Here is a 13,756-nt window from a genome sequence, read left to right as displayed (position 1 = left end):
TGGCCCGTACGGGCAGGGGTACCTTTACCTTTACCTTTATATTGTTGTTATTGTTATTGTTATTGTTATTGTTATTGTTATTGTTATTGTTATTGTTATTGTTATTGTTATTGTTATTGTTATCAACACTGCCTAGTATTGGGCAAGCCTAGCATTTGCATTTCTCGTTAGAAGTGGGAGAAAAATGAATTCAAATCACAGCTATCGTCAGAAGCTTTGTGGCATTTTTTGTGCCTAGCATCGTAGAACTGTGGAGTTGGAGGGGACCACGAGGATCATCTAGTCCAACCCTCTACAATGCAAGAATCTTTTGGCCCAACATGGGGCTCGAACCCACAACCCTGAGATTAAGAGTCTCACATTCTACTGACTGAGCCAAACTGAGCCATTTCAGTTCCGTTAAACATTTCATGTTCCATAAAACAAGAGTGAGGGGGTTGCATTAAATTACTACTTTTTTAAAATGCAAAATTACCCTTCGAAAATTCAAACATTTCCCTACAAAATGAGATTTTTGAATATCAGACAAGTATACATTTCCTGGTCACCATCTGCTCATAAGAATCAGAGGGATTGTTCTTAGTGATATTGTGTTAATGGGCAAAAAATAAAATGAACCTGAAATCACTATTAATCATTCAGCGTAATCTGCCTCTCTTTTTTCATTAATACGTGGGTTTGGTTTCAGTAGTTTGTTAAAGGAAATTCGTATCTCTTTCTTAGAATAAAAAAAGTATCTTATCAGAACACATACAAGCACAGCTTCTCATGAAGATACCAGGTTAAAACATTGACATTCTCTTCCATTTATCAAGGTCTATCTTGAAGAGGGTTGAAAGAAGACAAAGATGCACTCAGCGCTGGGCTTATCTTTCATGCTAATTGCTGTTTCCTCCAATTTTGCAATGGCAATCAAAAAGGAAAAAAGAGTTCCCCAGACACTCTCCAGAGGTACTGTAGTCACTCTGTTCTTGGATCCCTGCACAATCTGATTACTTTTTAAAGTTCATTCAAAACAAGTAGGTGCTTAATGAGGTATGGGAATTTTTAAAGATAAAGAAATTATTATTATTTAAATAACCACTGGATCAGGAAGGTGGTTTGAAAGATGAACACCATTGCTTGCTGGTTCTAGCCCGAAAGCATCACTTAATCCAGACTCTAACCTTAATAATGATGATGATGATGATGATGATGATGATGTATTACTCATACCCCACCCCATCTGGCTGGGTTTCCCCAGCCACTCTCGGCAGCTCCCAACAGAATATAAAAAACATGATTAAACATCAAACATTAAAAACTTCCCAAAACAGGGCTCCCTTCAGATGTTTTCTAAAAGTCAGGTAGTTGTTTATTTCCTTGACATCTGGTGGGAGGGTGTTTCACAGGGCAGGTGCCACCACCGAGAAGGCCCTAGAAGAATGTGGCTTCTCCTTGAATATGGTGGTGGGTTGGTTTTTCAAATGGTGTGAAAACACTGTCCCACATGCTCTCACCTTAATATATGCGTGCCTGGTATGTGCCAAAAATGTCGGGGGGAAAGTGGTGCTTAATAACAGACAGGATAACGTACAAACTACTGATCAGCCTCTATAAAAAGACGGAAAGGGTGGACATTTGCAATTTTCATTGTTGGCTTAGGTTACTTTGAAAAATATATTGGATGACTGAATGGACAGTGATCTACCTTGAATCTGTTGTTCCAGGATGGGGAGATGATATAACTTGGGTACAAACTTATGAAGAAGGGCTCTACCAGGCAAAACAAAGGTAAGATCCCATCCCTGGGTTAAGTACTTAATTCATTCCGGAGGTCCATACTTAACCTGAAACTGTTCTTACCCTGAAGCACCACTTTAGCTAATGGGGCCTTCCGCTGCCACCACGCCGTCGGAGCACTATTTCTGTTCTCATCCTGAAGCAAAGTTCTTAACCCGCGGTACTATTTCTGGGTTAGCGGAGTCTGTAACCTGAAGCCTCTGTAACCCCATGTACCACTGTATCTCCGACAACTCAAGGATGGGGAAGCAGTTTCCATTCAATGGAAGCTGATTCTCCCTCCCAGTGCTGCACTTTGAAGCAGCCTCATGCTGCTCCTTTCAATTTCCAAAAACAGCAGCAAGGGAAAACTTGCTCAGTGTGGCTCCTTTCCATTTCCATCCGGGGTGGAAAGGAGCAGCGTGGGGAGACTTGCAAAGCTTAGGGCTGGCAACACCCTTGGAGCTGTGCTTCCCAAGCTTGGGAACCCCGCACAAGGGATTTTGGCAGGTGGGCGGGATAATCAACCGTGCGGCATCATGATGACATCGTGTGAATGACAGGTGGGTTGCCCCGCCCATGTTTCAAAGTTGGCCCATGGGCCCTGTTAGGTGTGGTGCCATGAGTAAAATTCCCCCCAGTGATCTAATGGATCTTACAGGTTGATAGAGGAGTAAGTAATCTTTCACATAATTCATTTCCAAATTGTTATGGGCTTTATGTATGAGGTAGGAATCTTGAGATGAAATATGTAAGAAGGTATTGTTGGCTATTTGCAGATTAGTTGCGCTGCAGAGAGCTTGCTGGAGAGACCACATATTACAAGCAATGCAAAATAACTTTAGCAAGGTTTTAATAACAATAACAATAACTCCTTTACACTAAATAGATCAATAAGAATGACCCATCCACCAACCCATCCCCCAGGGTACTGAGAGAGCTAGGTGCTGCTCTTTATATATTATACCCAATTGCTGACACAGCTTAATTAACACAACTTAGCAGCACCTGCTATACTGTTTCACAGCTGTAAAACTAGGCCATGTTATTTGCTCTGGCCCTTAAAGACATACACATCTTGTGGAACAATAATGAACCTTCAAATTTAAAGAGACCATTCAACAGGTATCAGACATTCAAATATGGCTCTTATAGTTGCTCTGCAGGTTTCATGTTTCACCCGCGCCTGTCAGGGAGGGGAATTCTACTATGGGACAGCGTAAACAAACGTACACAGCTTACTTTTCTTGTCCCTTTGCAGAGGATTTCTCTGAGCCTGTTCAGTGTACTTTGTAATCGTTACTTAATTCATTGCCACACCATTTGCCCATCATCCCATTTATGATAGAAAAATGTATGTGCATTTAACCTAATATGTTTTTCTTTCTCCTTGGAAAAGTAATAAGCCACTGATGGTCATTCACCATTTGGAAGATTGTCCATATTGTCAAGGTAAATCAAGCATGTTTGATTTGAAGCGACAATTTCTTGCATCTCTCTGCACACATAAATGATTCTACTGTGTGCTGCACTTCAGGTGGCTGCTTGCATATTCCCTGCAAAGAGGAAATAGGATACACATTTGACTCTAATTTAAGGTTACCAAATTTTTTTCAGTGAATCCGGGGACACTTTTCAACTTCAGTAGGAATGATAGGATTTTGTATGGGGACTGATTTGTAAATCCGGGGACTGTCCCCAGGAAACGGGGACATCTAGTAACCTTACTCTAATTCAAATACAAATACAATGTCCCTTACCTTGGTGGGAAAGACTTTGACTGGGGTGCCTGTTGTGTCTTCTGTTGTGAAGAGGAAGATGGGGTCGTGGAAGATATGACCACAATGGATGGTTCTATTTTGTATTGCTCTATGTTGTAGTCTCGTTGTAGAGCAACAACATTCAGAGTTCAGTGGAGCTGGGAGGCCAGCCAACCAGAAGAGTCTCTGAGGTGTACTTGCCTGGAGGTAAGGCAAGTCAGCAACTCAAGTCAGGTCCAGTCCAAGGATTGGGCAAACAGCAATCTATGTGGTCAGATGGTCCAGGGGTCAGGGAATGTGATGATCATGGGGTCAAGACAAGCAGGAAGCAGCAAGGTAGGGCCAGGAGCTACAAGAGTTGTTGCCAGCATCTAACTGCTGCTGGAATCTCTGCTTGAGAAGGCTGAAGCCAGCTGGTTCTCATCAGTGCCTTCTTCTCCTCTGTGTCCTTGAAGGCTGATCAGCTGCAAGTGGAGTGACTCTGCCTTCTCCCCCTTCAGGCTGCTGTTCAGCAGAGCCCAAGACACACTAATAAAGAGGAATGCTTGCCTACTCTCTTTGCATTTGTTGTATTTTGCACTTGGAATGACTATCTTCCTTTGCTCTCTCCAGCACTGAAGAAGGTTTTCGTGGACAATCAAGAAATTCAAGAGATGTGCCAGAATAACTTCATCATGCTTAATCTGATGGTGCGCACATATAATGCACAGATTAAACTTATTGTTTGTAGTTACAATGTTTGATTTAGTGCTAAAGGTTAAGATGGTGTGCATTCTTTTCTTTTTTCCCCCTGCCAGCATGAAACAACAGACAAGAACATGTCACCTGATGGACAATATGTGCCTCGAATCATGTTTGTAGGTATGTGTTGGATGTGACTATGACCCTAAAATGGAACCTCATCTCAATGAAGAATGAGGCTTTCTAGCAGCTGGTTGACACTGCAGGAGAGTCCAGGGGTGGTGAAGGGAAGGTGAAAGTCGCCTGCTCCTAGCAGTAATGTAAACTTAAAATAAATGCATGCCTAACATTGCAGCAGCAGCAGATCTCTACCAAACATTGCAAAGGTGGTCAACTACAGAATGCACATTTAACACAACAAAGTTAACCAAAAAAAAGATTATCTGAAAGATTTCAAAAGAAAACATAACTAAAGGGATACAAAACACTCATCTAAAAGAGCATAATTAACAAGAGAATACAGTAGTATCATAAGCATAGTACATATCTGTTGTTGCTGCCACTCTTGCCAATGTTGGTTTGTTTAAATAATAATAATAATAATAATAATAATAATAATAATAATAATAGATTTATTTATATCCCACCCATCTGACTGGGTTTCCCCCAGCCACTCTGGGCAGCTCCCAATAGACTATTAATAATAATAATTAAAAAATCAATAAAACATCAAACACTAAAAACTTCCCTAAACAGGGCTGCCTTCAGAAATCTTCTAAAAGTCATATAGTTGTTTATTTCCTTGACATCTCATGGGAGGGCGTTCCACAGGGCAGGCACCACCACAGAGAAGGCCCCCTGCAATGAACAGGGTGTGATACAATGACTACTGCAATCAACACAAGATAATATCACCAAGGCACCTATCTGTAAACAAACACTAAACATCCATAAAAATGGCAAAGGTAGTTTCTTTCCCAAATAAGTTTTATCTTAAACAATAGCAAACACAGTAAATAAAGAGTCCACTTGTGATATACCAGTGGTTCAGTGCTCGGACGTTGTTCTGGTAATCCGATGTTTCATCACTAAAGAGCTTAGTCATCGAGCTTTGTAGTAAATAATATACAAGAGAAGACAGTATGTAAATGACTTGAAGCAGGTAAATCTGTCCCCATCTGCATGTTGCCATTGGGAAGAGCATAGAAAGAGGACGCTGTCCTTCAATTTGTTAAACCTCCTGATGGTTTGTGGCAGGTGGCGGCGGTGGAAGCTCAGGCTCAATGACCTGGGTCTTCAACTAAGAGACAGCCAAGATAGATTCCTACCCACATCCCAACCGTCCATCACTGTTGTGCAATGGGTTGGTTCACACTTAATACTAATCTATTGTTCGGTGCTATAGGAACAAGTTCTTACACACATGCTCTCTCATCCCTCTGCTTCCGTCTCCTTCAAGTGCTGTACTAATTAATTAGTAATGTCCAGGTGTTCAGAAAGCCATAGTTTGCCATTACATCCAAACCAGCAAACTATGGTTTGTCCTTGCCCTGAGAACAATAACTGGAATCAGACTCTAGACTGAGCCATATTAAAATTAATTTCATTACAGACTACTGAGTAACAGCCTACAAAAATCTTAATTCCTAGCTCTTAGCATGAAATAAGAGTATGATGTTGTTATATCAGGGATGACTACAATATTTTGTTTGCTTTTCCAGATCCTTCTCTCACGGTAAGGGCTGATATCACTGGAAGATACTCTAATCGACTCTATACTTATGAGCCTCAAGACCTGCCAGTCTGTGAGTTGATCCCTCAAAACAAGCTTATGTTTGTGCTGCCCATACAGGGAGTGCTCAGGTGAACCCCTCCTGGAGATTACAAAATACCCAGAGTGAGAAGCAGGTCTGCACTTTCTGCTTACTGCTGTGCCAAAAATTTACCTCCTGCACTTTAAAAAAAAACTAAAAAACAACAACCCTCTATTAATTAATGAGAAAAGAAATGGCTTTCAAAAATTATCAAAGTGGGAAGAAAATATTATAGAAACTCTCACAGGTTGGGTGCAGGTTTTTTTGTCTTGCTCGCCTTACTTTTGAAGAAACCAAGGGGTGTTTATGTGTGAAATATACTCGGAGTCGAGAGTGGATTTCATGCTCTTTATTCAGCTCATAGTGGTGAGGAGGAATGGAAGTTCCCCCAGAATGTCTGCTTTATATACATTATTTACACAATGGGCCCCACGTGATTGGCTAATTCCAGGATTTTCTTGTAGGCCAATCAGGTTGCGGATTCACTTCCACCTGGAGCTGGATTGGGTGGCTCCTATGGACCAATCAGACTGCTGCATTCTGAATCCTATTGTTGTAGGACCAACAATGAGGTTCCTTTTTTCATCTTACATATCATCCCAGCAGTGGTCTGCACTCTGCAGCCTTCCTGGACATGTGCATTTCCATTAAAGCAAGAAATTCTAGAATTTTGAGGACAGCTGACAGCACAGCACTAATGTCTGTATGCTTTACTGGCCCCATCCCCTGATGTCTGCATGTGCAGCATCCAAAGGGGAGCTTTCATATACTTACACGCACAGGTTGCCGTTTCAGATGTGCTGAGCATATGGACATTGGCCAGGGGAGCAGTGCACTGCTATCCTTGTGCTGGTGGCATATATATACAGTAGAACCTCTACTTATGACCGCCTCTACTTGGGACCGATCCAAACTGCGACCACGGCAAAACTGGAAGTAAATGCTGGGTTTGCAGCGATTTGCACATGCGCAGAAGCGGCTTCTGCCATTTGTGCACGTGCAGAAGAGGCTGACACTGTCTGCACATGCTCAGAAGCGTGCTGCCACCGAATGCACCTGCGCACAATGGCGCTTCTACCAGCGACCCAGATCAACTTACGGATGGACCTCCGGAACTGATTACGTCCGTAAGTAGAGGTTCCACTGTATATATATTTGAACTGCTAGGTTGGCAGAAGCTGGGACAGAGCAACAGGAGCTCACCCCATCAAGCGGATTCAAAGCGCTGACCTTCCGATCAGAGAGAGAGGGTTTTTTCAAGAAAAATAGGTGCCTGTATGCACCATGCCTCCACCTTCCCCTCTGCCTCCATCGCTTGTCCCCTCCACCCACTCAATCCCTCCCCCTGCACCTTTGCCGCCACCACTTCCCACAGCTACAGGCATGGCCCCCCGGAGCCACACAGTTGCTAAAGCGCCTTCCAAGGAAAGTTCCCGACGATCGTGGAAAGGTCGCGCCACCCTTTTACGGTTGTGGTTCAGACAAGATTCGGATATGGGGAGCCAAGCACATATCTCCCCTTCCCTGCACTGGCCCCTTCTTCTGCCTTTGCACTTATAGAGAGCTGGGAACAGGGAGAACAAACAGAGGTCTGTTGGGCCCAGGTGGAGATTAATTGGTATGTGGTTGTACTGCACCTGCACTTGACTGGATGGAGCTCAAAGCATTTCTGGGCTGTTTTGTTTTGCTCTCCATGTGCAAGAAGATCCCAGCTGTTGTTTCCAAAGGTCAGTGGAGTGGGGGAAACAGCAGGATTTTTGGTAGTTCCATTTCTCTATTTTTAACCGTGATCATCATTCACGTCACTATCTATTTCTCTCCTTTTTTTCAGTAATAGAGAACATGAAGAAAGCATTGCGTCTTGTTCAGACTGAACTATAAGCGCAGCGGTGAGATCATCGCACCCCAGGGAGGCAATGTGAATCAAGAAGTGTCTATATGACCCATCTCTCTTTTCGCTCTCTGGAATTTTATTCCCAACCTGCCGTTATCCCATTCCAGGCCTATCTTGCCTCTTCCAAGGGTGGTAGTAGTAGTAGTAGGCCCCATCTTCAGTATCATGCCACTTTAAATAGTCATGGCTTCCCCCAAAGAATCCTGGGAAATGTAGTCTGTTAAGGGTGCTGAGAGTTGCTATTCCCCCTACAAAGCTATAGTTCTCAGAGTGGCTTAACAGTCTATCCCCCTTTCCACAGAATTCTAGGAATCTTAGCTCTCTGAGGGGGATAGGTGGCCTCCTAACAACTCCCAGCAAATTTAATCAACTACAGTTCCCAGGATTCTTTGGGGGAAGCCATGACTGTTCAAAGGGGCATGAAGATGCTTTCAAAGTATGGAGCAGTTGTGGCCATGGATGCAGTATCAAACCTCAGTTAGTGAGAATGAAGGCACAGTTTTACCTCAGGATCCTTCCCTTCCTGTAACTTCATATCACAATACTCCCCTCCCACAGAGTCTCATTCCACAGTTTGAGAATCTGCAGTTGGAGGAAAGCATACATAGCAATGCTTATATTTGTGAAAATAAGATACAAAGTATGTTAGGATGGGGGAAACTGCTTTGCAGAAATGTGTATAGTAGGGGAAATTATGCACAAGAATGCATCTGTTTGGATCAATTAGCATGAAAATGCTGGTGAATTTTATATACATGGAAATGTGGAGAACTGAATTTAAGATTACAGAAGATCGGAGAAATGGAAATTGACAGATTCACCCATCCTGAAAGCCACTAGCTGGCAATTTCATACAATGCCCATGCAAACATATTAGCATAAATGTATGGCTATACACTGGAAGCTCCCATAGTTTTCAACCTAGGGTGTAAAATGCTCTGTTTCAGTGCATCCCAACCATACAAGATGCACAGATGAGCATCAGTCCATGCTGGATTAATAGAAACTAGTGCAAACCAGTGCAGGTTCTGCAATCTAAATAGCTAGGAGCTGCTTCTAGCATAGGCATGCTGGAGATGAAAAGGTATTTCTCTTTTCCAGTGATGCTTCTCATATTCCTGGTTACCTAGATGAGAATCTACTGCTGCATTTCATATGTCCATTAATTTACAGTAGTTAGCTCCTAGTCTTTATAACGCTGTGTAGAAATAGGCTTTTGTGCAGAGTTATCTTGAAGATTTCATTGCAATCTGCATTTGCTAAGATAGTGTGAATGAGCGGAATATCAATTTCTTACAACGCAGTCCTAGGAAAGTTTATTCAGAAATCATTTCCACTGATTTCAGTGGGATTGACTTCTTAATAGGTGGCTTAAGAGCACAGCCTTAGTTGTTCTGCAAAGGAATTGGTTGTGTTATCTGCACAAATTACTCCAAATTATTTGAATTTTGTATGGAACCCCCCCCCCCGCCAAATAAAATAATAAACTGCTAACGAATCCTTCAGACCTCTCTTCGGTGTTGTTGGTTTGTTTAATAATTTCTGCCTCTTGTTTCCAACTATAGTTCAAAGCACCCTTCATCAAATCTGAAACTGCAAAGCTTGGGGGTGTGGCAGGCAAGGGAGGGGGCACTGGGCAGGCTGTGACCCACCTGAAAGTGACCCAAGGCTGTTTGAGAAACACTGGCACAGAGGATGTGCAGTCCCCATCAGTGCCACAGGTGGGCACTGTACTCACATGGAGGTTTCTCCAAGCAGAAATCACTGGGAAAGAAACAACTTCTCTGCTCCAGACCTTTTAAGCACAACTATTCTACTTGTTAAACCACATTCCCACTCCGAAGCCCTTCCATCTACTCTTATTCAGTAACATCTAAATCCTTTTCTCCGCTTCCGCATCACCACCTAGTTGTTCTGTGACCAAGTGGCCATTCTAAACCTCTCCGTTCAGCCTCAAGCACCAACAGTGACTGCATCCATCTAAAACAGACGATGGGGCTCTTATGAAGGAATCTTCTCAATTCTGCATTCTGAAGCACATAGTGGGAGCCAGAGAAACAAGAGTAAGGAAAGAAGCAGACATGTCAACAGCACAGGTCATTGTGATATAATGGGGAAAGGCAACATCTCCTGAGACCTAAACAAGACAGGCAGGGCACCTACTCAGAGGGTGCTTAAGCAGCAGTGTGTTTCTTTGGAGATTCTCATCTTCCTAGAATGGATGCGACAAATCAATGTTTTTCTTCTTTTTCAAACTGCATCCACACAGAGACGCCCTCTCAGTCACTCATCACTCTGGCTCATTGCACCCACTGCCCCTTTGTCCTGTGATGTAGGAAGAGAGTTCCTATTGTTCTTTGATCACATTTAAAGTTTGTCCCTTGTAGACTGACTTGATGGCACTTCTACCCTCGTGTGGAATTTCTGTAGAATAAGAATTAGAAGTATCAGCTGAAGCTTGGAGCAAAAGGTGGGTTGACTATGGCATCCTCCCGTTCTCTTCTGTGCCTCCGTTCTGCCCTGCCCCATAACCATTAGTCAGGATCCCACAGCCACTCACTGGCCTGTTTTATTGAGGGGGGGGGCACGCATCTCTTCCATTTATATTTTTTTTCTAAAGTGTTTTTGTACTTTTGTGAAACTTCTTCCATGCCTGTTAAACATCGATGGTGCTATTTTGCGTATAATTTTATTAAGTTTTCTGTTTTACTGTTTAAAATGCGCATTTTACATCCTTAAGATATCAATGACTTCCCTTCTTCTCTTTCCATGGTTCATTTTACATATCATAAATCCCTGCATATTTTACAAAAACTATACCATTCAGTATTCCATGACTGCATCCATCAAAACTTGTTTACACTGTTGAATTTACCTTAATACTGCCAGTGTTTTCCTGATGGTGCTGTTTTGGCTTGCGGCCTGAATATCAGGTATGGAGGTAACAAGAGGGACTTGTTGCAACGAAATGCAGCAGCGTGGAACATTCCTAATCCTAGAACCACAGAACTGTAGCGTTGGATGGGACCACGATGATCATCTAGTCCAATGCAGGATTTTTTTGCCTGATGTGGGGCTCAAACCCACGACCCCGAGATTAAGAATCTCCTGCTCTACCAATTCAGCTGCCCTATTCAGAGTCCCAGCCAACCACCCATGTTCTCTTTCAAGAGCCTCTCTTTCATCCCCCCTTCCTCCTGGTTTCCCATTCGCCCACCCAACAATCAGCTGGGCATGCTTACAGCGTGCATAGCGCCCTCAACAAACTACAGTTCCCAAGATTCTCCATGACTGTTAAAACGGTGTAAGAGTGCTGTTAATGTGCAGTGCAGTTGTGACCTAAAGGAAACACATAAGAAGAAGAGTTTGGATTTGATATCCCACTTTATCACTATCCTATGGAGTCTCAAAGCGGCTAACATTCTCCTTTCCCTTCCTCCCCCACAACAAACACTCTGTGAGGTGAGTGGGGCTGAAAGACTTCACAGAAGTGTGACTAGCCCAAGGTCACCCAGCAGCTGCATGTGGAGGAGCGGAGACTCGAACCCGGTTCCCCAGATTATGAGACTACCGCTCTTAACCACTATACCACACTGGCTCATAGTCATAAAGACTCTTTTTCTGTGCATTCTAAAAATGCACGTGGAGTCTCCAGCAGTACAATAGGCTGCCTGCTTCAGACAGGTTCCTTCCATGAGTTGTAAGGTAGTAGGAATGGCAATGGGGGGAAGGGCAGAGTTCGCACGCTAGTCCCTGTTCCACCCACCGCATGCTTCCTTTACACTTTCTCTGTAACTCCTGCAGAGAGCTGTTGTAAATGCCTACAAAAGGACATGCCCTCTCCACTGTGCCCAGTTTTCCTTCCACGACACAGCTAAGAACTTGTTTCAGACTGAAAATGATGTGTGCAGAATGGGGTGTGGGATAAGCCTTGATACGATTCCCAAGCAAATTTGCGCGCTCTGCGTTCTTTCCTCCTCTTATCGGCAGCCAGTAATCTGAACAGGAAGCAAACAAACTCCACCAGCTTCAGAACTGCACACGGACGGGGATGCAGAAAGTCAAAAACTGACGGAACAGGTCCTTAGCCTGTATCCGTCTCCTACCAGGTGGGTGGTGGCTCCCCTCAGCAGATGGCAGGTCCATAAATATATGGGGCTGAACATTTCACTCTGTACAAATATTTGCTGTGAGCTGTAACAAAAGAGGGAGAAAATGTTTGCCATGGAGACCAAAGGCTTTGGAACACCTCAGCATTTAGGTGACAGAAAAAGCATGAACTGGATGAATGAACTCTGGGACTGATTTACGTTTCATTGTTTTATGTGTTACACCTCCTTGTAAGCTGCTAAAAAGGGCCTGTGAAGAGGAAAATTCCAAATGCTGATGTGTCTTAACCTCAGGACGAGTCAGATCCAGAAACACAACTCTCCTTTATTTGGTTGTAGCAAGTCGCTGTGTTCCTTCAGACATAAATCCTGAACGCTAACTCTGGCTGCCTACATACAATACAATTAAAGCACATTTCTCCCCTCTCCCCAAGAATCCTGAGGAATCTAGTTTACTCCTCAGAGAGCTACAATTCCTAGCACTCTTAAGTTCCCAGGATTCTTGAGAGGAGGGATTTAACTGTATGGTGTGTAGGTCGTCTCTGTTTAAAATCCTTCAGGCCTAATCCTAGCTCTGTTTACTTGATGGGGGTAGTTGGGTTGCCCCCCACCCCCGTGTAAATAGGACTTTAGCCTGAGACAATCATCATAACAGAAGACTTACAGCAGATAACTTAGGGATTTTGAATGCTGCTTTTTTCCCAAGGAGGTTCTGGGGGAGATGAAACTTCTATCCCACATGATTACATAAATATCTGTAATTTCCAAGTAATTCCACTTTAGACATAATGCTATTTATAGGCCAGGGCTCAAAGAGTTATGTTAAGTTTGCCCCTGAGCATTTGGAAATGCCCAACAGGATCTGTTATTATTATTATTATTATTATTATTATTATTATTATGCAGATCAGAGACACATGCACACCCACAGAGTCACATACTGCAAACTGCTTCCATAAAATTCCTTCAAAAGAGGTTTGCCAACAGCATGGAAAGTTCATTTTCAAGAAACACAAGCCCACATTCCCTTTGAGCTAGCCCAGCCAGTTGTACAGCTGTTTGTATCCTGCCATGGGATTATTTGCAAGGGGGCATATGTCCTACATTATAGAGGACAGTCCTCTGTTTGAGAGGGCTGTCTGTGATTGGTTGAAAGAAAGGGGAGCAGAGGCCTTGAAGCTGTCCGTCAACCCTTACCACCCAGTAAGCACACAAGTCTCTTGGTCCCTAATATGGTGAGATGCATTGCATTTCTATTTAAATCACAGTAATTGTTTCCAAATTTTCACATACCAGATTTATGTAAATCCTCTTCTCTTTTTTTTTTTTTTTGGGGGGGGGGGAGATACATAAGTGGCCTTCCTAAGTATTACAGCTGTAGGTTCATAAGCCTGTTTAGGAATGGGAAAATCTATGTATTTTACTGCATTTTAAAACTTTGAGGCCCAGTACACTACCAGCTTAAAACAAGTGGCTTTCTTTTAGGAAAACTACAAGTGGAGCCTCACCAGACCTTGCAGGTGAGTACAGACAGGAAGCCTGGTGAGTGATGCCCTTGCTTGCAGTGGTGGTGAGAAGCATGGATGGACTGGAAAAGCTGCTCCTCTTTGTCCATTCTCAGCAGCAAGGCAAGCAAGGCAGGAGGGGAGATGGGGACACAAAGAGAGGTGGCCGACAGGGTCAGCAGACTGGTGAGAGGCTCCAGCCAGGTTCTGCTGCTCTGCTTGACAGCAATAT

The 13,756-nt window shown here is 43.3% G+C and overlaps 1 protein-coding gene across 2 annotated transcripts in view; it reads left to right on the top strand.

Annotated features, from left to right (window-relative positions):
- Nucleotides 1-9,417, top strand: part of AGR3 (anterior gradient 3, protein disulphide isomerase family member) — a 39,500-nt gene extending 30,083 nt beyond the window's left edge. For both annotated transcript variants that reach the window (XM_079947969.1, XM_079947970.1), the window contains exons 2-8: nucleotides 816-951; nucleotides 1,710-1,773; nucleotides 3,161-3,213; nucleotides 4,134-4,210; nucleotides 4,319-4,382; nucleotides 5,924-6,007; nucleotides 7,848-9,417. In XM_079947969.1, the coding sequence (XP_079804095.1) occupies nucleotides 849-951; nucleotides 1,710-1,773; nucleotides 3,161-3,213; nucleotides 4,134-4,210; nucleotides 4,319-4,382; nucleotides 5,924-6,007; nucleotides 7,848-7,897 (495 nt within the window). In that variant the 5' untranslated portion in view covers nucleotides 816-848 and the 3' untranslated portion in view covers nucleotides 7,898-9,417. The remainder of the gene's footprint in view (nucleotides 1-815; nucleotides 952-1,709; nucleotides 1,774-3,160; nucleotides 3,214-4,133; nucleotides 4,211-4,318; nucleotides 4,383-5,923; nucleotides 6,008-7,847) is intronic.
- Nucleotides 9,418-13,756: the final 4,339 nt, after the last annotated feature.

Source organism: Podarcis cretensis (assembly GCF_951804945.1).
Source record: "Podarcis cretensis genome assembly, chromosome: 12".
In the NCBI taxonomy this organism is placed as follows: domain Eukaryota; kingdom Metazoa; phylum Chordata; class Lepidosauria; order Squamata; family Lacertidae; genus Podarcis; species Podarcis cretensis.
Note: the sequence above shows the minus strand (reverse complement) of the source record. Positions and strands in the feature narration are given on the sequence as shown.